Consider the following 26,832-nt stretch of genomic DNA (forward strand, 5'->3'; position numbering starts at 1 on the left):
GGTGCTGTAGGTGGAGTGGACCCCTCTGGATCTCTGTTGAGTTCCTTCTTGGAAGAAGGACCGTCTAAGTCTCTCACTGAAATGCCGATACTTAAACCTGTTGAACAACGTATTACTAGATCCACGACTAGACAAATGCTAGAATCTCACAAACGCGTCGATCCCCAAACACAATGTGCTAAGAAAGAAGTTAAGAAGCAAACCGGAGCCATGGGAGGAGCAGGGCCGAAGATTAGTCTTGTGGAGAGAGACCTTCAGCAAATGCTTTCAACGCTCCAGACCAGATCCAAAGATGCTTAAGCTATTATCTTGGAACGTGAATGGAATGAACTCCCCACAAAAAAGGAAAAAAATATTTTACTATTTGAGGCAATTTAATAATGATGTTGTTTGCCTTCAAGAGACTCATATTAGGCTGCAAGACCAGAAATATTTAGTGAATTCAAAATTGGGAACATCTTATGCTGCCTCTGATTTGGTAAAGAAAAATGGTGTGGTGATATATATAAATAAAAGATTTTCAACTAAAGTTATAGAGGCGGATGACGCTGGTAGATATATAGCAATTCAACTTGACACAGACTTTGGTCCCATCTTGGTGCTAGGAATATATGCACCAAATCAACGCCAAGAAAGCTTTTATAAGATGCTCCATTTAAAAATCTTAGACTGGAACTTTAAGAGTATTTTAATAATGGGAGACTGGAATGGAGTGATTTCTCCAAGGATAGATAAGAGTACAAAGACTAAATTCACTACCAAATTACCAAAGGCTTTTTTTGATTTACAAGACGACTTGAAATTAAAAGATGTTTGGAGGACACAACATCCAAATGAGATGGACTTTTCTTTCTACTCAGATAGACATAAATCTTTTTCAAGGATTGATTTCTTTTTGTTAACACCGGATCTACTTCCTAAAGCTAAGAAATCCAAGATTTTTTCCAGGACACTTACCGATCATAGTCCGGTGTGGTTACAAATTGAATTAGGGAAGAGGTCAAGAAGGGCTTGGAGAGTAAATGAAAATTTATTTAGATACGAAAAAAATGTTGATGAACTTAAAAAACACATGAAGGAATTTTTCAGTCTTAACATGAATAAGGGTACTCCCATTGAAACAGTTTGGGATGCAAGTAAAGCTTATATGCGTGGGGTCCTGATACATATGAACTTTAAACATAAACAAATTAGACAGAAAAGGAGAATGGAACTGAAAGATGAAATAAAAAGCAAGGAACAGCTGCTTATAGCAAACCCGAATGACCAGGCGCTCCAGATGGCGCTAAAGCTGTTGAAAGACCAATTTCAGATGCTTATAGCAGAACAAACAGCAACTAACTTACAATTTGCTAAACATAACACCTTTGCTAACGCTAATAAACCTGGTAGGTGGTTGGCTTATACTTTGAGAAGGAACACGAATGATAGAATTATTGATAAAATTGAGTATGGAGGGAAGACGGTATATCAACAAGATTTGATTAAAAAATCATTTGTATACTAAGCTATATGTACAGGATAATATACAGAACAAGTCAATAGATGATTTTTTGGAAGGAAAAAGGGTTGCTAAAATTTCTGTGCTTCAAAAGGCAAATCTGGAACGTCCGATAACTGCTGATGAGATCACTTTAGTTATAAATCAACTTAAACTAGCCAAGGCTCCAGGGACAGATGGTTTGACTGCAATGTATTATAAAACTTTACAACTGGAAATGATTGAATATCTTACACAACTATTTTGTAATATACAACAAGGAGGTAAAATACCCTCCTCATGGAAAGCGGCTTTTATCTCATTGATACCTAAAGACAAAGAGGGCCCTAAGAAACCAGAGGATTACAGGCCGATATCTCTTCTGAACACAGATTATAAAATATTTGCTAAGGTACTAGCCAACAGATTGATGCCGGTTATTCAAGAGATTATTCATCATGATCAAGCAGGATTTATTGAAGGAAGACATATGAAGGAGAATGTAAGGCAACTCATAGACTTAATTGACTATCTTGATAAGAATAAGCAGATCTCTGCAGTGCTGGTTTTCTTGGATGCAGAGAAGGCCTTCGATCGAGTGAATTGGAACTTTCTAACCAAGACTTTGGAAAAGATGGATATGGGACCACGATTTCGGCAGGCGATTGGAGCAATTTATCAGCAACAAAATGCACAACTTATTATTAATGGAAATTTGGCAACAACTTTCGAGATACAAAAAGGCACAAGACAAGGTTGCCCATTATCCCCATTGTTATTTATTTTAACTTTGGAAGTCTTGTTGAACGCAATTCGGGACTCAAAATCCTTAGATGGCATAGCTATCAGGCAAAAGGAATACAGAACTAGAGCATTCGCCGATGATCTGGTTGTTACCCTTTCACATCCTTTGAAATCAATAATCCAGATGAAAAATATTATAGTAGAATTTGGCATGGTGTCTGGGTTTAGACTAAATCAAAACAAAACGAAAATGATGCTTAAAAATATGACAGAGACTCAAAGAAAGAGACTTGTAAGTTTAGCAGGTTTTGAAATAGTTTCTAAAGTCAAATATTTAGGAATACAAATATCAGAATCAAATACAAAACTTTTCTTAAATAACTATGAAGTGTTGTGGCAAAAAATACAGAAAGATCTTGAAGTGTGGAAAAAGTTACAATTGTCTTTGCTTGGAAGGATCTCAGCAATCAAAATGAACATTCTACCTAGATTTATCTTTTTATTCCAGATGATTCCGGTGCTTAAATCAGCTAAAACCTTGTTAAATTGGCAAACAATATTAAATAAATTTGTTTGGAAGGAGAAAAAACCGAGAGTAAAGATGAAGATTATGCAAGATACTCGTGAAAGAGGTGGCCTCAGACTCCCAAACCTTCTATTGTACTATGAAGCTGCGGTACTAACGCATGTAGCAGATTGGTTTGGGAAAAGAAAAATGGAATTGCTGAATATAGAAGGCCATGATCTTGTTCTGGGATGGCATGCATATCTTTTTTATGAAGATAGGGTGGATAAAGTGTTTAACAATCATGTTCTCCGAAGTGCCTTGATGAGAATATGGAAGAAGCACCGGCCCAATTGGGATTATAAGATACCGCTTTGGTTGGATCTTGCAGACACCATGGGGATTATGAATATTAAGTCACTCGGGGGTTGTTTATATAAAGATGTGCTTATCGCTGATGGGGACGAATGGAAGTTGAAAACTTTGGAACAGCTGTTGGAAGAAGGAATTACTTTAAATTGGTTACATTACATACAGCTACAGAAGAGATGGGAAGAAGATCGCAGGGTCGGTTTTATGGATAAAGAAGTGGAACTGATTAAGCAGATAAAAGAGACTGGCCCAAAACAAGTTAAAAGAATATATAATGTATTGTTAGAAAGAGACTCAGAAAGTGAATTGGTTAAGGATTGTATGATTAAATGGGCTCAGAATTTTGGTGAAGTGGTTATGTTGGAAACGTGGGAAAAAATATGGGTTCAGAATGTTAAATTTACAGTCACAGAATTTAAGGGAGAACTTTTATAAAATGTTTTACAGATGGTATTTAGATCCTAAAAAATTATCATGCATGTACCCAAATGTTCAACCAAAATGTTGGAGATGCGGGTGTCTAGATGCTACCTTTTTTCATGTATGGTGGACTTGTAACAAGGTTAAAGCTTTTTGGATAAAAATATGGTGGGCTATGCAGAATGTATTTAAGAAAAGAATACAATTCACTCCGCAAATGTTTTTACTGGGTATAGTTAAGGATTTCACCAAAGGGGAAACAAAATTGGCCTTGCATATGATTACAGCAGCTAGGTTGTTGATTGCGCAACATTGGAAAAAAGATTTTTTACCGACAATTGATCAATGGATTCAGAAGGTGGCGGGGTTCGCCGAAATGGCAAAAATTTCAGCTTTCTTAAAAGCTCAGAAACAGGAGGATTATACACAGGAATGGGTAAAATGGATTGATTATATAGAGAATAAATACCAGACTAGGAGTTATTATGTAGCCTTTAGGTAAGAATGCTTAGATTGATAGATGATCAGAGTAAATAATATACGGGATGTTTGGACTTGTTAGAGTGGTATACAGCGGAAGTCAGGGGGGTGGGTTTGTGTGGGAGGTGCGGGAGGGTTAGGGTGGAGGGCGGGGTAATATATATGTATGAATAAATTAGAAGATGGGATTAATGAAACAATGTTATTTTAGGAGAAATTTATATTAAGAGTTATATATGTGAAATTAGCTTAGAAAATGGGATCAATGTGCTATTATTAATCTAAGAGAAATTTATATTGTGTTTGTTGGGAGGAGAGGGGATACAATTTATTTATTTATTTATTTATTTATTTCTTAGATTTTTAGACCGCCCCCTCTCCCAAAAAGGGCCTCGGGGCGGTGTACAGTCAATGCAAATAAAATACAGTCATAACAATAAAATACATTTAAAATACATTTAGAGGGGGAGATAGACTGTACAAGAAATAAATACCTAAAAACATCCCAATTAAAACCCCAAACCCAATTAAAATAAATCCCCGGGAGGTAAAACTAAGAAAGTGCCAGGCCAGCTGATTGAAATAGGTGAGTCTTTAACTTTTGACGGAAGGAACGGAGGTCGGTGGTAGTTCGAATGTCAGGGGGGAGGTCGTTCCAGAGGGTTGGGCCCATCACAGAGAAGGACCTACTCCTAGGTGTCGCCCGCTGGCATTGCCTAGCGGACGGCACCAGGAGGAGCCCCTCCCTGTGTGAGCGGATAGGTCGCAGGGACGAGTGTGGTAGGATGCGATCCTGCAGATAACTAGGTCCTGTGCCATGGAGCGCTTTAAAGATGGTGATCAATACCTTGAAACGCACCCGAAAGGCCACAGGTAGCCAGTGCAGCTCGCGCAGGAGAGGTGTTACGTGGGAGTAACGTGTACTCCCCATAATAACCCGCGCGGCTGCGTTCTGAACTAGCTGCAGTCTCCGGATGCGTCCCAAGGGAAGCCCCATGTAGAGAGCATTGCAGTAGTCCAGGCGAGACGTCACCAGCGCATGAGTGACCGTGCGCAGGGCACTCCGGTCCAGTAGGGTGCGCAATTGGCGCACCAGGAGTAATATGAGTAATTTACTTTAAGACGGGGGGAGGGGAGGGGGCAAAGTATTTGGTATAATATTTGAATGTGAATTTTTGCGGGGGGGTTGGGGGGGGCATAACATTTGTATGAGATTTACATTGTATGGCGGGGGGGTGAAAAGGGGGAAAATCTGTTTGTACAAAACTCTTTTAATAAAAACGCTTCCTTAATGACGGGATCTTGGGATCCCAAGAGGTGGCATGCAAAGAAGAGATTTCTAGGGGTTTTTTACAAGGGTTTTTAAACCAAATTTTAAGGGGGGGGAAGAATTTGTTCAGTATCTGCAGGATAAAATAGCTCAGATCCGGACAGGCTTGGACTCTGACTGGGTAGATTTGGGCGAGCCAACGGGGATGAAACTTGTGAAGACAATCTGGGATGAGTTTGACCCTGTGACCCCCGAGGGCATGGACAGGATTATGGGGAGACTCAGTGCTGCCACTGGTGTGCTGGACCCGTGTCCCTCTTGGTTAGTTTCAGGTTCCCGGGAGGTGACACGAGGCTCGCTCCAGGCGATTACAAACGCTTCATTGAGACAGGGGCCCTTTCCCACCGCCTTGAAGGAGGCAATGGTGAGGCCCCTCCTTAAGAAGCCTTCCCTGGACCTAGCTTCTTTAGCCAACCATTGTCCGGTCTCCAATCCTCGCTTTGTAGCAAAGGTTGGCGAGAGTGTGGTAGCACGTCAGCTTCCCCAGTACCTGGATGAAGCTGTCTACCTGGATCCGTTTCAGTCGGGTTTCAAGCCCGGGTACAGCACGGAGACGGCATTGGTCGCGTTGGTCGGGCAGGGATCGACCCCCAGGCGCGTCACTTGTGGGGTGCCCCAGCGGTCGGTTCTCTCACCCCTCCTGTTCAACATATATATGAAACCGCTGGGCGAGATCATCCGTGGTTTTGGGGTACGGTATCATCAATATGCTGATGATACCCAATTTTTCATCTCTACCCCAAACCACCCAAACGATGCCCTCGACATGATGTCCCGATGCCTGGAGGCTGTGCGGATCTGGATGGGGAGGAACAGGCTCAAGGTCAATCCTTCCAAGACTGAGTGGCTGTGGTTTCCGTCATCCCGATTTGTGCATCTTGTCCCATCTTTGATGATAGGGGGAGAAATTTTACCTCCCTCAGAGAGGGCCTGCAATCCGGGAGTCCTCCTGGATACGCGGCTTAGTTTAGAAGAACACCTGACGGCCGTGACCAGGGGGGCCTTTTACCAGGTTCGCCTGGTACGTCAGTTGCGCCCCTTCCTGGTTTGGGATGCTCTGTGCACAGTCACTCATGCCCTCGTCCTTTCTCGCCTGGACTACTGCAACGCTCTCTACATGGGGCTGCCCTTGAAGAGCACCCGGAGGCTTCAGCTGGTCCAGAATGCGGCCGCGTGGGTTATCATGGGGGCACCTAGGTACTCCCATGTTACACCCCTGCACTGGTTGCCGGTTGTTTTCCGGGTGCGATTCAAGGTATTAATTATGACCTTTAAAGCGCTCCATGACCTTTAAAGCGCTCCATGACTTAGGCCCAGGGTACCTGTGAGACCACCTACTGCCATCAGTAGCTTCCCACCGTCCAGTACGATCCCACAGAGTTGGCCTCCTCAGGGTGCCGTCGGCCGGCAGTGTCAGCTGGTGACCCCCAGGGGGAGAGCCTTCTCTGTGGGAGCTGCCCCCGGAGCTTCGCATAATCCCTGACCTCCGGTCCTCCCGACGCGCCCTAAAAAGTTGGCTTTTCCAGCAAGCCGGCCTGGCCTGTTAATTTTATCTAATTTTTTAAATGTTATTGTCATATTAATTGGGTTTAGGTTTTGGGGGATATTTATCTAATTTCCTTTTAACTTTTGTGATATGTGTTTTTTAATGTTGTAGGCCCCTTGAGTCCTTTGGGAGAAGGGTGGCAAAATAAAAATTATTTAAAAAAAAAGTCCGCATACCACGGTCTCCTGGGCCAATTTGGTGCTATTAAAATTACTTCCACCCCCTCTGACTCTATCTTCCTGATGGTCCCTGCAAGAAGTGGAGGGGGAGAAGGTGTACAAGAGACTGCTCGGCCAGCTGCAGCGCAATGCATCCATGTCCTCCGCCCCTCTGGTCGGGTATCTTGAAATGAAGCGGGGAACTTGTGTATTCGCCTGTGTCATGAACAGGTCCATCACCAGATTCCCAAATCGGTGACAAATGCGACAAAACATATCTGGATGGAGCTGCCACTCCCCGTGGTCCACGGTGGTCCGACTGAGCCAGTCTGCTTGGTGGTTGGCAGTCTTTGAGATATGGTCTACTACAGTAGAGGCCAAGTGTCCCTCCACCCATGTGATGGGTTTGTGTGCCTCTGGCCACAAGGCCTTCGAGTGCGTGCCGCCCTGCCTATTTATGTGTGCCTTGGTGGCGATGTTCTCAGTGAGAAGTAACACGTCCCTGCGTTGTAAATTTGGTTGAAAATGGTGAAGCGTCAGGCGAGCTGCCTTCAGCTCAAGCCAGTTTATATTGTGGCGCAGGTCTGTGGCAATTCAATGCCCCTGCATCAGTTTTGACTCCATCAACGCCCCCCAGCCAAAAAGGCTCATATCTGTGGTTACTGTTACTCTCGTCAGCTCTCTGAATTCTGATCCCTGAGAGAGTGCTGTGGAGAGCCACCACTGGAGTGACAGGCAGGCCTGAGGAGACACTGGCATGGCCAAAGGTAATTTGCTCACCATATGTTGTTGATATGAGATTAAGGCCCACTGTAATGTCCTGGTGTGAAGGCATGCCCAGGGCACTATTCCAATGCACAAAATCATCATGCCTAACAGCTGTGAAAGGTCTACAATGGGTACTACCCACCTGGAATGCACCTTACGAATTTATTTCTGTAGGTTGGACCAGCGGTCCTGGGACAAGAAAACCAAACCCACGCCCGAGTCTATAATTGTTCCCAGGTGCTTAATTCTCTTAGAGGGCATGAGGTGGCTCTTTGGGAAATTGACAGAAACCCCCACATGTTGTAGTGTCCGAATAGTAAGATAAAAGTCGTAAACTACTTGGTTGTAGGACTGGGCCTGCACCAGACGTCATCTAAGTAGCATTGGCGTCTCACCGGGATGGACCATAGGCAAGCCCCAATGCTGCCAAGACTTTAGTGAATGATCTCAGGGCTGAGGCCAGCCCAAAGGGTAATGCCCAGCACTGCTAATGGGACCCCTCCTGAGCAAACCTAAGGTACTTGCGGTGGGATGGTAGTATCGGGATGTGCAGGTATGCCTCAATGAGGCCTATTGGTGCAAGGTAGTCCCCCTTCCTGATACCTTGTAAGATGGATCTCAGGGAGGCCATCTTGAATCGTCTGTAGATGATACACCGGTTGAGATGCTTCAGATCAAGGATTGCTCTCCACCCCACCTCCTGAGTTCTTACTGGCTCGGTTCGACCCTGTTCAGCTGAACCAGTTGTGGTTTGGCGGCCTCAGTCACTGGAACCGGCAGCGACCCAGGCCTGCCACGCCCCCAAACTGGTTCTCTGGGCAGCGCCATAGGCGGCACCATCTTTTTTTCCTGCTGTGCATGTGCATCAAGCACATACGTGTGCGGTGCACACAAGCGAACCAGCAGTAGTGACTGCGGGAACCCATCCCTGGAATAGTGATAATTATTTAAGATAGGAAAAGGTTGCTTTGGTTTAGCCAAATGTCAATCAATCAGAATAAAGCTGGAAGGGACTGCGGACTGTGATGGCAAACCTATGGCATGCATGCCAGATGTGGTATGTAGAGCCCTCTCTGTGGGCACGCAGACCCCAGCCGAGCTCCAATCGTGTTTTTCCATTGCATTTCACTCAATCAATTCCAACTTCTCACAAAAGAAAAAGATCTTACGAAGTTGGAATTGATTTGAGTGAACTTTTTCACTCATGTACTTCATAATGGGAGAGACAGGGTCGCCTCCTCCTCCTGAAGCCCATTATGACGTGGAGCCACAATGCAACTCATGCAGCTCTTTCACTCCTCTGCTGTGGCGCCCTGTCATGGCAGAAGGATGAAAGAGCTGTCACCCTGTCATGGCGGTGGTGATCGCCAGAATCTTAGTGTGGGAGTGAAGCGGCAACAGAATTCTGCCTTCATCGTGCTATATTTGCTGTTGCCGCCAGCAAAGAGGGCTGGGATAGAACGGTGAGGGCGGATCTTGCGGGGTGGGGACCATCCTCCAAGCCTGGCCTTCCACCTCACTTGGCGAGGCCAAGAGAAAGAAGGGGTGACATGGGGAAATGCTCCCCTCCCCTGGCTGAGCACTGAACACAAAAGCCCAGCAGGGGGGCTGGCTGGCCTAACAGAAGCGCTCCCATTGGCATGTTGGACAGTGGAAAGGTCTGGCTTGGCTCTTGCAGCTGTTCTGCTGTTCAGCACCTCTGGGTAGACCCAGCCAAAGCCATGCTGGCCCAATCTTTCCTCTTCACATTGGGTAGACCAGGACAGCCCCGTGGACCAGATATGGCCCATGGGCCTTGAGTTTAACACCCCTCCCTTATACCATTTCAGATATATGACTATCTAATCTCTTCTTTAAAATCTCCAGTGGTGAAGGACACACAATCTCTGACGGCAAGCTGTTCTGCTTGTAAATTGTTCTCACTGTTAGGAAGTTGATTATTATTATTTCTGAATATATAAGCCTCAACAGATAAATATTTGCTCATATTTAATATATTTATAGCGTGATAAAAATAATATAAAGGACAAAATCATATTTAATGAAATTGATTAGCAGGAAGAGAAAACAATGGCTGGTGATCCCAGTTATGCTAAATAATGAAATCTTACTGCCCTGCGATCTGATGTAACCAGGTGGAATCAGATGCTATTGTTGATGGACGTAGCAGTTTTAAGTGGTATTGAACTATATGAAGAAGTTGAGAAAAAGGAAAAATTACGCTATTTCTCCATTAATTCCAGTGAATTTCACTACAAAATTCCCAACTCATCCTCACAGACTATTGTTTGCAAAGCACATCTACTGATGGACAAAAGCTGTTGACTGATTCAAACCTCAAATAACATCAAGTCTCTAAAATGTTAGGAAAGTAATAAGTAAAGCATGCAAAATACCTAGATACATAATCCTTTTCATATTTTGAAATTAATAAGTATTCAAATTCTAAATCCAGAATTATATATGTCTAGACTCTTCTACTGAAAAAGGGCTCACCTGCAGTATAGAGTGACCAATAGGACTATTTTCTGAAAGTTCAGCTTCATACAATGGTTTCTCAAACTTTGGTGCATTATCATTCATGTCCAAAATGGTGATCCGCAACAAAGCGCTGCTAGCACGTGGTGGGCTACCTCCATCTTGAACCCGGATAGTTAAGTCATAAGATTCTGACTGCTCCCGGTCTAGGTTTCCCATTACAATTAGTTGTGGCTGTTTCTCATCTTGATCCTCTGCTACTTGCAAGCCAAATAGTTTCTGAGCATCTGAACCAGGCATGAGTTCATAGGAAGCAACACCATTGGCACCAGCATCACGATCCATGGCCAATGGAATAGGGAAAAGTGAACCAATATTGGTATTTTCAGGAATGGCTAATGTGATGACAGGAGATGCGAAGTTGGGTGTATTGTCATTGATGTCCATAACTTCAATCTGTCCCTCCAGTAGACGAGGGCTATTGTTCATCAGGTCTGTGATAGAAACCTCAAACTCCAGAACACAAGGATCTCCTGGGAACAAGTGCTGGCATTCTCTCAGGCTTTCCCGATCAATGGAGGTTTCTGTTGTATAGATATCACCAGTCTTGCCATCCACACGCAGATAGGGGGCACCCACCTCTAATTTATAGAGATGGCCTACATCTGGGAAGCCATAGTCTGCTGCCAAACTTCCAACGAGTGTATTGGGTGGCTGCTCTTCCTGTACTTTGTAGACAACACGTGTTCCAGAACCAAAGTTGGGAAGCTGGAGGAAAAACCACACACCCAGGCAAGAAACCAACTGCTGCATTTTGAACTCTGATGAAACTGAAAGAAAGAAAATAAAACAGATCATAAACAACAGCAAAGTTCTAGTCAAGAAAACTTCATTTAATTTTTATATAAAGTAGCACGTACAGTAGCTGCTGTGGACTATATACAGAATAATAATAAAAAAGAACTCCCAGTTTCTTCCTGAATATAGAGAAAGCACTCCCAGTTTCATAAGTGTGAATCACTTCAACCTCGATACCAGAATAGTCACACCTGCCTGGCTCCGGAAAAAGCCACATTTACTATTGCTTCAACACCTTACTCACTATATGATAAACTGTCATCTTTAATAAAAATGCAAATAAAGGAAATCTATTGTCACCTTGACTATTGTAACTTTGCAGAGTTCCATCTAAAATAGAAAACATCAAGAATATTTACAGTATCAAAAAGAAATCCATGATATAACTCTGCATACAAAAACTTTAAAAAAATACACATTACAAATGCATACTGCGTAGAATACACAAAAGCAACCTCTCATGAAAATCTCTGCATCACTTTTCAGAAATTACTACAGATAAATGAACTGATTTCCTTAAAAATTTATTTTTCCTATTGTTAAAATGTAATGTCTTTTTAATACAACATGATCAGCCTTTTCTCTCATGAAGCAATATTTATTTACTTATTTACTGCCATATCCCATATTAATCTCATATTAACATAGCTAGGATTTTGGCATCAGGTGACTCAATAAACCAAGGTGGTCCTAGTATATTGTGGAATATCCTTCTTTACGAGGTTTCCCAGAAAGTTTTGTCCTAGAAAAAAATCATAGGCATGCCTGCACTTACAATTTATGTCTGAGTTCATGTCAACTCTACAGCAAACAGACAGGGTCTCATCTCAACTGAGATGAGCCATAGGCTTGATCTCATAATAAAGAATGTATAGATGGCCCTCCATTTACAAACAATTGTTTAGTGACCATTCTCGGTTTATAACAACGTTTTGATGTTTCTAATGACATTTTGACGTTGTCTCTGGGAATGGGGTACCAGATGAAGCGTCTCGGGGGAATGGAGCAAAATTCTAGAGTGAGGCCGAGCCTCACTGTTTGCAGAGCCCAAGCATCTGTAGTGGTCTCTTGCCATTGGCTGGTGAATAGTGCTAATCAACCGCCAATGGGGTGACCAGATTGAAAGTAACTTAGACCGGCGAAATGGATGGTAGTTAGACCCACAAAAGGGCTGGGCCCGCATCTGGTGGAGCCAGAGCTAGAATGCCCTATTAAAGAAGGAAGCTGCTGTGGCTGATCTAATCGCCCAGGTGACCACCTGGAGCATCTTGTGAGAAGACATCTCCACCTTCCTATCCTCCGCTTTTAGACCTTCTGCTGTGTCAGAAGGGAGGATGGCCGAAGATGCCAGAGTGGCAAGAGGAGCATCCACAGTTGGAACTTTAAGGAGTTCTTCAAAGTACTGATCCACCCCATACATCTTACTATTGATCCCACTAGGGGCAGTGATGGAGCCATTGTTGCTGAATGACATCTACAAATAGTTTTGGGGAAGGAATGACCTCTTGTTCCATCACTGGCTCTGTGAACAGTAGATCGTTAGGTTCTTGAGGAGCTGGGGATGAATTTGTCGGTTTATTTGCCGCCCCATATTGACCGTTGCTTTGGCCTTAAAGAGTAAGGCAGTGATGGCGAACCTATGGCACGCGTGCCACAGGTGGCACACGGAGCCATTTGTTAGGGCACGTGAGGCGCTGCCCTGTCAACTGGCCAGCGCGCATGTGTGCGCTGGCCAGCTGAGTTCACCCTTTTTAAAGCCATTTTTCGCCCTCCCCAGGCTCCAGAGGCTTTATAGGAGCCTGGGGAGGGCGAAAAGAGCCTCCCCCGCCTCCTCCCCAAAGGCCCTCCGGAGGCTTCATGAGCTTCCCTGAAGCCTCCGGAGCGCAAAAAACCAACCCTACGGGCAAACCAGAAGTTCGGGAACAGACTGCTTTGACTGCTCCGGAGGCTTCAGGGAAGCGTCCTGAAGTTCCCTCATCCCTTCAGAGCACTCAAAACGACCCTCCGAGCAAACCGGAAGTCACTTCCGGTTTGCTCGGACGTTCGTTTTGACTGCTCCGGAGGCTTCATGGAAGCGTCCTGAAGGTCCCTCAAGCCTTGAGAGCGCTCAAAACGACCCTCGGAGCAAACCGGAAGTCACTTCCGGTTTGCTCGGACGTTCGTTTTGACTGCTCCAGAGGCTTCAGGGAAACGTCCTGAAGGTCCCTCAAACCTCTGGAGGGCTTCCGGGGGAGCGGGGGAGGCTGTTTTAAAGCCTCTGGAGCCTGGGGAGGGCAAAAACAGCATGCAAAAAATGGAGGGTCGCGCCTGTAGTGCATGCATGCGCACTGGGGGGGTCGCACATTGCATTATGGATGCGGCACGCCCGCACACTACCCCCCTGCGCTCCCCCCACTTATGGCATGTGAGCCAAAAAAGGTTCGCCATCGCTGGAGTAAGGTCTTGAATAGGGCAGGACAAAACAGCCCTGTAAACGAAGGTTTGTCTGGGATGAGGCCTTCATCCTCAGATAGGTCTTGATCCCCTGGATCATCTTCCCCCATAATCGAAACCTCACTACGAAGGGAAGCGGGTGGTGAATGGGGATCCTGCAAGTAAGTCAGCCGAGTTTGAGTCTGGGATTGCAGGCCCGATAATCAAGGGAGCCCTAGTGGTAGGTGGCACGGAAAGCCTCTGTGGAGCAGTGCTGACTATGCCTATGATACGGTCTCAGCGATGATGTTACACAATTTTTGGGAGAGAATAGGGCCCTGATCCTCCCCAGAGCGGAGTCCCGCTGCTGTGGGAGTAAAGGTAGTTATCGGGGCAGAAGGCCTAGTAGCCAAAGTGGGTTACAATCATGCAGATGCCAGGCAAGAGAGTCGAGCAAAATCCTCCTCATAAGAGGCTGCCTGAAAGGGATGCATCTCATTGGTATCATTGGGTGACCAATTTAACTGGCTATCTTCCAGAATCTGCGAGGGCAGTTCTGTCTCCAATGGGTGGGAAACCTTGGGCCTGCTCACTGGAATTCTGGGAGCCCTGACTGCTTCTGCCTGTTTCTGGGCCTTCAAGAAGTACTTTTCCAAGGCCCTTTACCTCCTCTTTGCATCTTTCTCAGAGGCTGATGAAGCTCTCCTGGAATCTGGGGCCTGGGGCTTGTCTGAAGCCCCCCTTGAAGATGACCTTTGCTACCCGGGAGAAGGTTCAGCTGGGCTGCTGCTTGCAGGCCAAGATCGGTCTACCATTTTGAAAATGGTCCAACCATTAGTGCTATTTGATTTTCCCGCTCGAGCTGTAATTCAAATTTGCCTTTCCCAAGCCTGGGAAGACCCCCTTCAAATGCAATGCTGGCTAGTGGATCAGAAATATTACTCTGCTCTTCGAACGACCTAAGAGAGAGAGTAAATAACTCACAGTGGATCACTGCCAGCCAGAAGAAATGGTGCGAAACCGACAACACGGCTTGCAAGCACGAAAACAGGAGCTGAAGTAGAAGTAGGAGCCGAAGCCTCGGTCCTACAATTGAAGCCTCGAGGTGTGGAGGAAGCCCGCAGCTATGAAGATTGGATACAGCCTTTAAAAGGCCCGAAAAGCCTTGAACGGCTTGGCAGCAATTTGCCGTTCCTCTGCAGCGCAAAATCATCATCGATGCAGACTGACTGTGTGCCAGTCGCAGCGGTTGAACAACAAGCATTGCCTCGGCAAGGGGATGAAAGACCCTCTGCCGCAATGAAGTCTGTCTACTTTGCAAGTTTTGAAGCTGTTTAGAAAAATGCAAGCATGGAGAATCAAATTCATGTGTCTCTCTAGACAGACTGAGAAGAAAAACTGGGCTCAGCCGAGAGGAAGAGGCATGGCCAAAGGTTTTGTTTCTCAGTCTCTGGTCAAATAGACAGAAAATAACCCATGCTTGGATTTTCTAAGAAGCACACAGAAGGGGATGAAAGAGGGGATGAAATAAAAGAGAAAAAAGAAAAGAAAAATACCCAAAAGCAATAGCTTCCAACTTCTTTTCATGGAGTAGGATGCAGTATTAGTTAAAGTATCAGCTTTTTATTTATAGCAAATAGTAACATGGATAGTCCTTGACTTACAGCCATTCATTTAGTGACTGCTTAAAGTTAAAGGTTAGGTTTTAAAGGTAAAAAACGGCACCTAGAATTGCACCCAGAAAAAAAAACCTAAGAGCCAATATGGCATGTGCAACAGTGGTGTAATGTAGACATAAAGTACAAGGAGGCAACACTGCATACCTCTACATTCTGGACCTGGTATAACTTCAAGTGCTCTTCAAGGGCAATCTAATTTGGATCACATTATAGTAGTCTGACTGGAAGTAAACAAAGGCATCATCAACAAGACCTTTCAGTTCAGAGATGAATAGAACTGGTATATAAGATGAACCTGCAAAAAAATTCACACTAGCCATGGCTGCCACCTGCTCTTTGAGCAAGAGTCATGAATCCAGGAAAATCATCCAATTGTAAACCTGCTTTAACCAGGGAAGTGGTACTTCCATCAAGAATCAAAATTAACACATCGGGAGATGTGTTAGGAAAAAAAACCCAAAGCCAGTCCACCTTGCTAGGGTTGAACCAGAGCTGGGAGGGGAGGGGAGGAGAGAGGAGGGGAGGGGAGAATGGAATGGAATGAAATACTTTATTTTTCTCTGGTGCATAAGCTCACAGTGTACATATTAGCAGTAAGTAATAGATCACAGATTTTAAATCATAGTCACAATAATTCATTGTAAGTTGCAAACAACAATTTGATAAATCATAATAAACCAATAGAAGAAGATAGTAGGAAAGATGAGATGATGAGACAATGCTGAATTATTTGTTCAGCAGAGTGATGACATGTGAAGAAAACTATCTTTGTGTCTGGTTATAAGGCTGTATTCAAGTACCTGCTGAAAATATATTGAGAGAAACTAGGTTGGAAGATGAGAAGCATGATTTCAAATTAGAGGACAGAATATCAATAATTTGGGCTATGCTCGGTTCTGATACTGAACAAAAAAAATTCTGCAGGCTCAAATAATGAAAAACAAGGAGCAAAATGAAAAGATATAAAGAAGATCAAACTAGTGACATTAGGTACAGCAACCTGTGACAATGAAGACACTGAAGTGGTGGGTTAACTTCTGCCTTTTAGGATCAATTTTCAGTAACCAAAAAAAATCAGCAGTCAAGAAATACCCTATAGCAGGGGTGTTAAACGCATGACCTGTGGACTGGATGCATCATACACTGGCCACGCCCATCCCAGTTTAGCGAAGGAAGAAAGTTGTGATACCTCACGTGATAACAATGTAACGACGTGAGTTTGACACCCCTGCCCTCTAGGCTACCCCTTTGTAGGGTAGTAATGAAGTTTGGAAAGGATGCAATGGTTTTCTCTGATGACTCTAATACCAAAATACCATATGGAAAACCAAGGAAAACTAACCAAATAAATCATAGAACAAATCAATCCAGATACAAATGAGCAGACTCAAACTTCCATATTTTGGATATATTGCAAAATAATAAGACACGGTTACCTTCAGAAGCCCATAATGCTAGGGCAAGTGGAAGGGGGAAAAATAGGATGACCTGCAGCAAGGTGGATGGACTTGATTACAGCAACAATGAATGTGCATTGATAACTACAAGACCTCACTGAAGACAAATTATCTTGAACAAAGTCTATGTGTAGACAATGACCTGGAGGCACACAATCAAATGTTCAACCAGATACTAATGGCAGCACTTTATCAGTCAGTCACAGAATCTTCCTAGTTATCTATATCATATTAACTAATTTGTAGCTTCCTGCATCTTCCTCCTTTTGCAGGTATTAACTGCCATAAGCGCACCAGAGTGCCTAGCGTCCCTATCCTAATATTCCCTTGTATTTGTATCCATTTCATGTATTCATAATCATGTTTATGCATATATCTGTTATCTAATTCATGTTTGATGAAATACATAAAATAAAAAAAAAAATAAAAAAGAACAGGGAGGGACACTGCTGAACCTTTGCTGCTACTGAGTAAGTACTAACTGCTGCTGATGGTTTCCTGAATGTTGGTGACTGATTACTGATTCTACTGATTCTTTCCTGAGCTCACTATGCCTGACTGGAGCATGCTATTATATTATGTCTGTTTATAGCATTCCTCAATCTAGGTGAAGGAGAAATATAAAGATATCAGGTTTGAAGGGTAAATTCACCTAACAAGCAAATAAGGAAACAAATAGGACTGCCAATGGTTTGGTTGGTTTGGTTTGGTTTATTTGGATTTATATGCCGCCCTTCTCCAAAAGGACTCAGGGCGGCGTACAACATTAAAAAACACACATCCCACAAGTTAAAAAAGATTAAATCCATATCCAAAAAAAAGAAACCGAATTTTAAAAAAAACAATACATTTAAAATAAGTTAAAATTAACAGGCCAGGCCGGCTTTCTGGAAAAGCCAACTTTTTAGGGCGCGTCGGAAGGACCGGCGGTTGGGGATTATGCAAAGCTCCGGAGGCAGCTCATTCCAGAGAAGGCTCTCCCGCTGGGAGTCACCAGCCAACACTGCCTGGCCGACGGGACCCTGAGGAGGCCAACTCTGTGGGATCGTACTGGACAGTGGGAGGCTACTGGTGGCAGTAGGTGGTCTCGCAGGTACCCTGGGCCTAAGCCATGGAGTGCTTTAAAGGTCATAATTAATACCTTGAATCGTACCCGGAAAACAACCGGCAACCAGTGCAGGCCGCCTAAAAGGGGTGTAACATGGGAGCACCTAGGTACCCCCATGACAACCCGCGCGGACCGCATTCTGGACCAGCTGAAGCCTCCGGGTGCTCTTCAAGGGTAGCCCCATGTAGAGAGCGTTGCAGTAGTCCAGGCGAGAAAGGATGAGGGCATGAGTGACTGTGCACAGAGCATCCCGATCCAGGAAGGGGTGCAACTGACGTACCAGGCGAACCTGGTAAAAGCCCCCCCTGGTCACGGCCATCAGGTGTTCTTCTAAACTAAGCCGCGTATCCAGGAGGACTCCCAGATTGCGAGACTTCTCTGAGGGGGCTAAGATTTCTCCCCCTATCGTCAAAGATGGAACAAGATGTACAAATCGGGATGATGGAAACCACAGCCACTCAGTCTTGGAGGGATTGAGCCTGAGCCTGTTCCTCCTCATCCAGATCCGCACAGCCTCCAGGCATCGGATGAAGTTTGGATGAAAAGGGGAGGGGCTTTTCTTTTTCTTCTATATTTTTCTTTGTAATATTTTTCTTTCAGCTTCTTTGACTTTCCAATCATAACAAAAAACCACAGAAAGTATGTGTGGAAATTTGCTAGGGGAATTGAAGGAGAAAACTGAAAGCAATATGAATAAGCATCATAATCTGCAAACTAGATGTAATGTTTGCCTTGTGTTTGAAGAAGACTCAAACTACATCTGCTGCAAATACAACTTTATTTCTTGATGGAGGAGAAACTGAAAAGATTTTGCCCAGAGGCGCCCCAAACAGTGATATAGGAGGTGAATAAATTTAATTGATTAACTAATTTAAGGACAGTGTTGTTATACTGCTCTACTGCATCAGAAAAGATAAAACGTTTGTAACAGAATGTGCTGAAATGCTCCAGGACAGAGCAAATTCAGCTCTTCAAGGTAGTTCAGTTCAGTAAACAGATACAGCAAATACTATTTTATTATTGTAGGGTATAACAAAATCTTGAAAGCCTGAGTGTTTCCCTGACTCATTTTATGCCAAACTGAACCAAGAGATTATTTTGTGTTTCTTTCTCATACCTTCCCTTTCCCAAGAATAATTATCTTGTCTCTTCTCTTAACTGCTCCTGCATCAAGGAATCTCTATATCAGAATCATTCTGACATAGAGATTCCTTGAAAAATTCCTCCATCAGAATTATTCTGGCTCAGTCATATTATGGGAAACAAAATAGACTCACTACCTCCATCCTTGCTGGCAGATATCTCAGTAGTTGACCGTTGGCTTACCTGAATGGTCGTTCTCTAGGCACTGCAGGAGTGTCCAAGCACGGGCTAACTTCAGCTTGCTGCCCAAGAACTGAGTTCAAGATTCTTGTAGCTCTGCCTCTTGCTCCCCTCAGAGGCTCAGTTTTAAAAAACGAAGATAAGTCCCAAGTGACCTGCCTATGGCGATGATCCATGTCCCCCAATGATGGAAATGACCCCACGGCCACATTCAGGGTGGGGTTGGACACTCCTGCAGCGCCTAGAGAACGACCATTCAGGTAAGCCAACGGTCATTCTCCTAGGTGGTGCTTGGAGTGCCCAAGCACGGGACATGCCAAAGCTATGCCATCCTGGGGAGGGAAGAAGAATTGTCCAATGCCGTGGGGTTCACGATCACTCTTTGCAGAACCTTTTCTTCCAAATGACGCCTCAGCCGAGGCAAAAACATCCAGCCTGTAATGTTTTATGAATGGAGATGGGCTCGACCACGTAGCGGCCCGACATATCTCTTCAATGGGTGCTTGCGTGGCCCACGCAGCCGAAGTTGCGTGCTCCTTGTTGAGTGAGCTGTAATACGAGGGTGGACCGGTCTAGCTTGTTGTTCATAGGCCAGCTGGATACACACTCTTATCCAGCGCCCTATGGTGGAAGAGGTGACCTTCTTGCCCATGGATGCGGGTTGGAAGGACACGAAGAACGCCTCCAACTTGCGGAAAGGAGCTGCTTGTTTCATGCAGATTCGGACTGCCCGACGAACATCAAGCTTATGCCACCCGTGCTCCCTTGGGTTCTGGGACACGGGCAAAAAACCAGAAGGACCACCTCTTGTGATCTGTGGAATACACTGTTGACCTTCGGCATAAATGCCGGGTCCAGTCTGAGGATGACTCTGTCAGAGTGTATGATGCAAAGGTCACCTCTGACCGAGAGGGCGGCCATCTCGGAGATTCTACGCGCTGAGGTGATGGCAATGAGAAAGGCCATCTTTAGAGTCAGGTGACGCAGCCCAACAGATCGAAGTGGCTCGAAGGGAGCTGCGGACAGAGACCGCAAAACGACAGACAAGTCCCAAGTCAGATACCTGTGAATTGTGGGAGGACAAGGAAGCTACGCACATGTGGATGTCTGCTAAACGGCAACTGAGAATTCATGGACAGGATGGTGGTCAAGGCGGCCATTTGTCGCCTAAGGGTGTTGGGCGCAAGGCCTTTGTCCAAGCCCTCCTGCAAAAAGTCCAGGATCTGTGGAATGGTGGCAGAGGTGGTGACGACTTGATGCTCCAAACACCAGCGTGAGAAAGATGACCAAGTTGCCTCGAAGATCCTGACAGTGCAGGGATGCCTGGATGGTATGAATGACCTTGTCAGAGAATGCGCTGAGCCTCAGGATGTCCCCTTCAAGTGCCAAATGGCAAGTTGCAGCCACTGGGGCTCCGGATGTTGAACGGCCCCCTGGCTGAGGGAGATCTGCTCTTGAGGTATGCGCCAGTGCTGAGTCACTGACAAGCTGACAAGGTCGGCAAACCAGGATCGCCTCGGCCAGTGTGGAGTCACAAGCAACACCTCCGCCCCCTCTGTGAGAATTTTCCTGATTACCAGAGGGATTAGAGGGAGAGGTGGAAAGACGTACAGCAGGCCGGGTGGTAGCAGGATCGAAGAGCATCTGTGCCTTCCACCCCAGGACACTGGAACCTGGTGAAGTATCGGGGAAGCTGCATGTTGGCTGGGGTGGTGAAGAGGTTGACCTTCGGGAAGCCGAACCTATATGACAGCTGAAGGAATAACGCTGGGTGGAGACGCCACTCTGAGCTCTGGATGGTGGTTCTGCTCAGCCAGTCCGCCGACACATTGTCCTCCCCCGATATGTGGTCCACCTGTAGCGATGTTAGGTACCTCTCCGCCCAATGGCTCAGAGCCTCCGCCTCTGTCATCAGGGCCAGAGACCGCGTGCTGCCCTAATGTACGCCTTCGTAGCGATGTTGTTGGTTAGAATTAGCACATTGCGGCCTTTGACCTGACGATGGAAGTGGTGTAAGGCTAGTCTGGTGGCCCGGAGCTCCAGCCAGTTTATGTTGGGGGCGAGCTCCGCCTGCGACCACCTGCCCTGGACAACTCGATTCTGAAAGTGAGCACCTCAACCGAAGAGGCTGGCATCCGTTGTTATGACTAGGCACTCCAGTTCCTTGAAGTAACAGCCCTTGAGAAGGGCGACCGTCTGCCACCACCTGAGGGAGCGTAGTACATTGGGAGGAAGATGCACCACCCTTCTGGAGCTGCTGGCCTTGCGTCTCTGGAACGGCAGCAGGAACCACTGGAGTTCTCGTGTATGTAGTCGTGCCCATGGAACCACCGAGATGCATGACACCAGTTTCCCCAAAAGCTGGGAGAGGGAGACGACCGACGCTGACCCCGTTGAATGGATGGTCCTCACAAGAGACCTGATACTGTTCACTCTCTCCTGTGTGAGGAAGACCTTGCAGTCCCTGGACTCAATCACCGTGCCAAGATATTGGATTCTGCAAGTTGGGGTCAGGTGGCTCTTGGCGAGGTTGACCGAGAACCCGTGGAGTTGCAGGACCTGGATGGTGGTGTCCAGATCCCTCTTGGCCTGCCCCCTTGATGACGAGTGGATGAGGATGTTGTCCAGGTAGCATTCCAGTCTTACTGGGAGAGATCGAAGATGCACAGCGATGGCGGCTAGTAGTTTGGTGAAGGTGCATGGAGCCAACGAGAGGCCGAAGAGGAGGGCTCTGTACTGGAAGTGTTGGTTGGCAAACTGGAACCTCAGGAACTTGTGATGCGTTGGATGGATTGGAACATGCAGGTACGCCTCCTTCAAGTCTATAGAGGTTAAAAGATCGTCCTGCCTGACGCAGCCCAGAATGGTTTGAAGGGACTGCATCTTGAAGCGCTTGTACTTCAGGTGCACATTGCATTTCTTGAGGTCCAGTATTGCCCTTACTCCCCTGGATGATTTGGGGACCAGAAACAGGATGGAATAGAATGGCAGGGGGACCCAAGGGAAGCCCTGGATGGGTTGGGAAAGAACCCAAAATCCTCCTCAGCTGGCAGGGTGGGTAGGGAAGGTCCTGCCCCCTCCTCCCTGGGTGTGGGAGTTATAGGTTGCTGCTGCTGCACCGACTGGGCCTTCTGGAACTGCTTCTCAAGGGCCTTCTGGCGTCTTTCAGCCATTCTTTCAGCAGGCTTAGAGGGATTCCTAATGCTGGGGTGTTTACCTTTAGCTGGGCATCCCACCCCATCACCTTTGGCAGCAGGGTTGGGTCTGCTGCATTTAGTGACGGTGGGACCAGCTTCTCCATTCCGCTGGCTGAAGAGGAGAGCCTGTGACGGTTTGCAGGAGCATATGCGAAGGAGGCTGAGGGAAGTCCTTCGGTGGTGGCAAGTTCACAACTCGAGGCCCTCAGAGACTCAATGCAAGTGGGGCTGGAAAATGGCATCGGCTGAGGAAGGCCAGGCGCCTGCAGTTCCGCACTGTCAAAGGCAAGGCCGAATGGCCTGACAATGGCCAAAACAAACCCCTGCAGCTGCTTGGGAAAAAAACAGATGGGAAGGGGGCATGCCTGGCAGCCCGGAGCAAGGCCCGAAGTTAAGGATGCCCTCTGCGGAGATCTGCGGTGAAAGCAGGCTGCGCGGCAAAGGCAGAAAGCCCGGGAGAAAAGCGTGCCAATTTCGGAGACAAAATGGCAGGCATGCGTGCGCTTGCGCCTGAAACGACACCGGGGGCAGTCTGAGAAGCCTAATGCTCCCTGCGTTGGGGACCCTAACTTCCTACCTGTCCCACAAAGACTCACCAGCGATCGTTAAGCGAGCTGCCCCCCCCGCTGTGCGGCTGCAATCGCGACCTGTGAGAGCCAGCCACGCTCCAGCAGCCTGCTTCGCGCGTTTAAGTTCAGATAACAAACGAGATGAAAGGAAGAAAAAATAGCAAACTACAGAGGAGCTAGCTAAAAGACACAAACTTAAATTAAAAGGAGCTACACTACACTATCTAGAGGGTCCAGCTTGCTGCACAAGGGCTGGATCTCCCCAAAAAGCGTCCTGTAGGGCGACTGAATTTTTAAAAACTGAGCCTCTGAGGGGAGCAAGAGGCGGAGCTACAAGAATCTTGAACTCAGTCCTTGGGCAGCAAGCTGAAGTTAACCCGTGCTTGGACACTCCAAGCAGTGCCTAGGAGAATGCCCAAAAAACAAGTCAGGCAACCCAGAATCCTACAGCTAACAAATTTAATCTTTTTTATTACATAGCAACTGGCACTAAAAATAAACCTTACGTGGCAAAAAAGTGTCCTTTGTTTTGGGGCTCATTGCCTATTATCATTGTTAAGGTATGGAGCATAATCACTGGTCACTCTTTTTCTCATGACCAGATTCAGAGTAGTTCCACTAAATAAGATATTCCAAATATCTTTTCCTGCATCTAGAATCCAAATACATTCTTTCTCCCTCTTATCAGCCCTGTATGAATATTAATACTACTTTTATTATAAGGTTAAAGTAGCAGAAGCTTGTATTTGATCCAAGATGGCATCGCCAAAGGCTCCCTTGGTGAAATGCTCTCTAATGGTTTCTTTATTTTTTATTATTCTCTGCGATTCACTACGGATTTGAGACCATCTGCTAAGAATTAAGGAATGTTTCTTTAAGGAGCAGCTTTCTCTAATCTCCCCCCCACACCTGTCTTTACAACCTGGGAGGAGATTCTAACACAGGAAGAAGCAAATTTCCCAGAGCAATGGTTTATCAAAAACAAATGGAAGAGATGACAGAGACGAGGTAAAAGGGCGGAAATTTTCAATAGATTTAAGGAATAGGGAGAATAAAACCCCTCTGCCTTTAATCTTTCTGACCAATTTGTGTTCACTTGCTAATAAGATGAATGAAATGCTCCTTTTAAACAGATGCAATTCTGATTTTTACAACTCAGCAGCCCTCTACTTCACCGAAATCTGGCTAAATGAGGAAAGTGATGATAACAGCATGCAAATCCCAAGGTTTCAGATACATAGAGCAGACAGAATTGCAGAATCATCAGGTAAAAAGAAGGGAGGAGGCTTATGCTTATACATCAGCAACAGCTGGTCTCAGGATATAATATATAAATTCTGTGATGAAAACTTAAGGATCTTTACTTATCAACCGTAAATTGTTTTACTCTCTTCATTTCTCCTAATTCCTGTGTATGTTCCTCCACAAGTTTGTGTAAACAAGGCATTAGGAACTCTAGATGACCAGATTATGAAGGCTGAAGCCAAATACCCAGATTCACTGCCCATTATTTTAGGAAACTTAAACAAAGCAAACTTAAGGAAAGGGCTACCAAAATACTTTCAGCATGTCAATTGTCCCACTAGAGCAGGGGTCGGCAAACTTAAACACTCAAAGAGCCATTTGGACCCATTTCCCACAGAAAACACTGGGAGCCACAAAGGTCCTAACCAGAAGCCCCCTGTTCAATTCTGGAGCTGACCAGAAGTTCAGTTCCCCCACCATAGAGTCTCCTCTTAGCGTGGGGTACTTTTTCCTCTACCTGTCATAACCAAAAGCCCTATCAATTGTGGAGACAACTGGAAAACTCTCCCCTTGCCATAGCGTCTTCTCCTGGCGAACTGTGCTTCTCTCCCCCCCACACTGGAAGATCCTCTCAAAATTGTGGTGCCGACCAGTGACGGAGTCGCAGCAGAGGGAGGAAAGAGCCACATGCGGCTCCAGAGCCGCAGTTTATTTGTTTATTTATTTATTTATTCAATTTATAGGCCGCACCCTCTCCACAAAGGGACTCGGGGCGGCATACAACTCAATATACAAATAAATGACAAGGAGGAGGTAATCAAAACATTGTACAATTCATAAATAAATAATCATAAGTTAAAAACAACACAATAAAATTTAAAACAATTAAAATACCCAAAAAAATCAGTTAGTTTAAATTTAAAATTGTCCAGGGGGGATTAGTAAATGTAGTTGTAATTCAAGCCAGGCCAGCTAGTTGGAACAGGTGGGTCTTGAGTTTCGTGCGGAAGGAGTGGAGATCGGTAGTTGTCCTAATGTCAGGGGGGAGGTCATTCCAGAGGGCTGGGCCCATCACAGAGAAGGCCCTTCCCCTCGGCGCCGCCCTCTGGCATTGCTTAGTGGACGGCACCTGGAGGAGTCCCTCTCTGTGAGAGCGAATTGGTCGCAGGGATGTATGGGGCAGGATACGATCCCGCAAATAACTAGGTCCCGTGCCATGGAGCGCTTTAAAGATGGTGATCAACACCTTGAAACGCACCCGGAAGGCTACAGGAAGCCAGTGCAGCTCGCACAGGAGACGTGTCACATGGGAGTACCTCGTACTCCCCATAACTGCCTGCGCGGCCGCGTTCTGGACCAACTGCAGTCTCCGGGTGCATCTCAAGGGAAGCCCCATGTAGAGAGCATTACAGTAATCCAGACGGGACGTCACCAGTGCATGAGTGACTGTGCGAAGGGCATCCCGGTCCAATAGGGGGCGCAATTGGCGCACCAGGCGAACCTGGCGAAACGCTCCCCTTGCCACGGCTGCCACATGGTCATCCATAGACAGCCGGGCATCTAGGAGGACGCCCAAATTGCGCGCCCGCTCCACGGGGGCCAGTTGCTCGCCCCCGATGGCCAGCGATGGAATCAGCTGGTTGAACCGGGGGGCTGGTAGCCACAGCCACTCCGTCTTGGAGGGGTTGAGTTTAAGTCTGTTGTCTCCCATCCAGACCCGTACGGCTTCCAAACACTGGGACATTACGTCAACGGCCTCGTTGGGGTGGTTCGGGGTGGAGATGTACAGCTGCGTGTCGTCAGCATACAGATGGTATCCCACCCCAAAACCACGGATGATCTCACCCAGCAGTTTCATGTATGTGTTGAACAGGAGGGGCGAGAGGACCGACCCCTGTGGCACCCCACAAGTGAGCGACCTTAGGGTCGACCTCTGCTCCCCTGCCAACACACATTGCGTCCGGTCAGAGAGGTAGGAGCAGAACCACCGTAAAACGGTGCGTCTTACCCCCAGCCCCTCCAGCTGGCGCAATAGGATACCATGATCGATGGTATCGAAAGCCGCTGAGAGATCTAATAGAACCAGGATAGAGGAGCAACCCCTATCCCTGGCTCTCCAGAGATCATCTACCAACGCGACCAAGGCCGTCTCTGTGCTGTGCCCGGGTCGGAAGCCGGACTGGCGCGAGTCTAGATAATCAGTTTCCTCCAGGTGACGTGGGAACTGTATAGCAACCACACTCTCTACAACCTTCGCTAGAAAGGGAAGGTTGGAGACAGGACAATAATTTGCTAGCTCAGTTGGGTCCAGAGAAGGCTTCTTGAGTAAGGGCCTCACAACCGCCTCTTTCAAGGCGGCCGGAAGAGACCCCTCGCCCAACGAAGCGTTCACTAGGCCCAGGAGCCAGTCTCGTGTAACCTCCCAGGATGCCAGTACAAGCCAGGAGGGACACGGGTCCAATGAACATGTGGTAGCTCGTAGTCGCCCACGCAACCTGTCCAAATCTTCAATGGCAACAGAGTCAAACTCCTCCCAGGATGGTCTCTCAAGACTCGCCTCGGGCGTCCCTCCTAGCCCGCTGATGGGGACCCATTCCCTCCGGATTTGAGCGATTTTATCCTGCAGATATTTCCCAAATTCCTCTGCCCTGCCCTGCAAGGGGGCTTCCCGCGGCCTCTGTGACAGGAGAGAGCGGGTCACCC

General features: G+C 46.4%; 1 protein-coding gene across 12 annotated transcripts in view; it reads right to left on the reverse strand.

The window, feature by feature from the left end:
- PCDH1 (protocadherin 1) overlaps nucleotides 1-26,832 on the reverse strand; it is a 251,980-nt gene that overhangs the window by 155,486 nt on the left and 69,662 nt on the right. For 11 of the 12 annotated variants that reach the window (XM_081950421.1, XM_081950423.1, XM_081950419.1 and 8 more), the window contains exon 2: nucleotides 10,300-11,111. In XM_081950421.1, coding sequence (XP_081806547.1) covers nucleotides 10,300-11,094 — 795 coding nt within the window. In that variant the 5' untranslated portion in view covers nucleotides 11,095-11,111. Of the gene's footprint in view, nucleotides 1-10,299; nucleotides 11,112-15,374; nucleotides 15,404-26,832 lie in introns of those variants that run through there. The other variant, XM_081950414.1, reaches the window with a different exon arrangement.

Source organism: Natrix helvetica (assembly GCF_964273705.1).
Source record: "Natrix helvetica genome assembly, chromosome: 4".
Classification (NCBI taxonomy): Eukaryota; Metazoa; Chordata; class Lepidosauria; order Squamata; family Natricidae; genus Natrix; species Natrix helvetica.